Source organism: Pyxicephalus adspersus, chromosome Z, assembly GCF_032062135.1.
Source record: "Pyxicephalus adspersus chromosome Z, UCB_Pads_2.0, whole genome shotgun sequence".
Classification (NCBI taxonomy): Eukaryota; Metazoa; Chordata; class Amphibia; order Anura; family Pyxicephalidae; genus Pyxicephalus; species Pyxicephalus adspersus.
In genome coordinates this window covers 59,381,541-59,382,610 of record NC_092871.1, presented here as the reverse complement: position 1 = coordinate 59,382,610, position 1,070 = coordinate 59,381,541, and the positions used below count along the sequence as shown (strand labels likewise).

At 42.3% G+C, this 1,070-nt stretch overlaps 1 protein-coding gene across 1 annotated transcript in view; it reads right to left on the bottom strand.

Moving 5' to 3' along the window:
• Positions 1-1,070, bottom strand: part of EEIG1 (estrogen-induced osteoclastogenesis regulator 1) — a gene marked incomplete at its 5' end in the record, with an annotated part of 54,849 nt that extends 53,779 nt beyond the window's left edge. Inside the window, 1 exon segment of the mRNA XM_072431640.1 lies at positions 358-1,070. Within this exon segment, the coding sequence (XP_072287741.1) occupies positions 358-503 (146 nt within the window).

The following is a 1,070-nucleotide window of genomic DNA, read 5'->3' as shown; positions in this document are numbered from 1 at the left end:
ATATCTACTAGACCCCTATTCGGACATATTTCTGTAAGTTACAGGTCTACAATTTAAAAAAAAAATTTCATGAAAACCTGTTACGCTTTTGGTACAGAAATCTAGACCTCAGTGTAACGCCCAGGTGGTTAAATAGGATTTATTAAGCGCCAACATATTACGCAGCGCTGTACATTAAATAGGGTCCACATTTACTGCGGTTTCCATAATGGGCTGCAGCAATGTTGTCATAGTACAAAGTACATAGAATACTCTAGAGTATAGTGACATGACTATGGACTTTGTACAGCGCTGTGTAATAATATGGCGCTATATAAATATATTAAAAAGAAATACATCCAATGCTCTCTCACTTACCGTGTAGACAGGCTGACAAAGTCCCCTCCATCTAGGAGCCTGACCTTGCAGAAGAGGACCCCATTCACAAACGGGACGGCTGTCAGCTCCTCCAGGGTAAAGAAGGTCTGGAACCTAAACTTCTTTTTCTTAGTCAGGAAAGCCATGAGTGATTCCCCCAAAGCAAAAATTTCTCCAGGCGTTTTGAGATAAGGAAAAGCAGATGGGATGTAAGTGATTACAGAAAAGGAGGATATGAAGAAATTTTCTCGTTTATAGAAAAAAAATGCAACCTTCGAACTTCAAGTGTTTATCGGCCGTCAACTTCTATGTACCTGTGATTGGGGTGTCCGGCCCTCCTTTGGGAATGGATGTCCCATGAATTTACCAAACAAAGGATTAGTCTTTGGAGCATCTCCAAGGGTGGTAGAAGAAGACCCACAAGATCCAAACCAGCAGAGAACGGGTCACTGTACTCTATCTTGTGATATGCCTTCTGTTGGAGGGATATTAATATCTTCCTGGTGATCCCTGTGTGAACAAAGTCTGTATGTGGCTTTCTTATCTCCAAGCAGAAGTAATAGGACATATAATCTTGTTCAGGATGAGAAAGCTGTCTGCTTCTTCTTCCTCCTCAGGCTGTGGAGGTTTAGCCAGTGAGTATTAGGAATCTGAACTTAGCACTGGGCTGCTAAAGACTCCTCCTCTACCGGCTCTGTGGGAGGTGGAGGAAA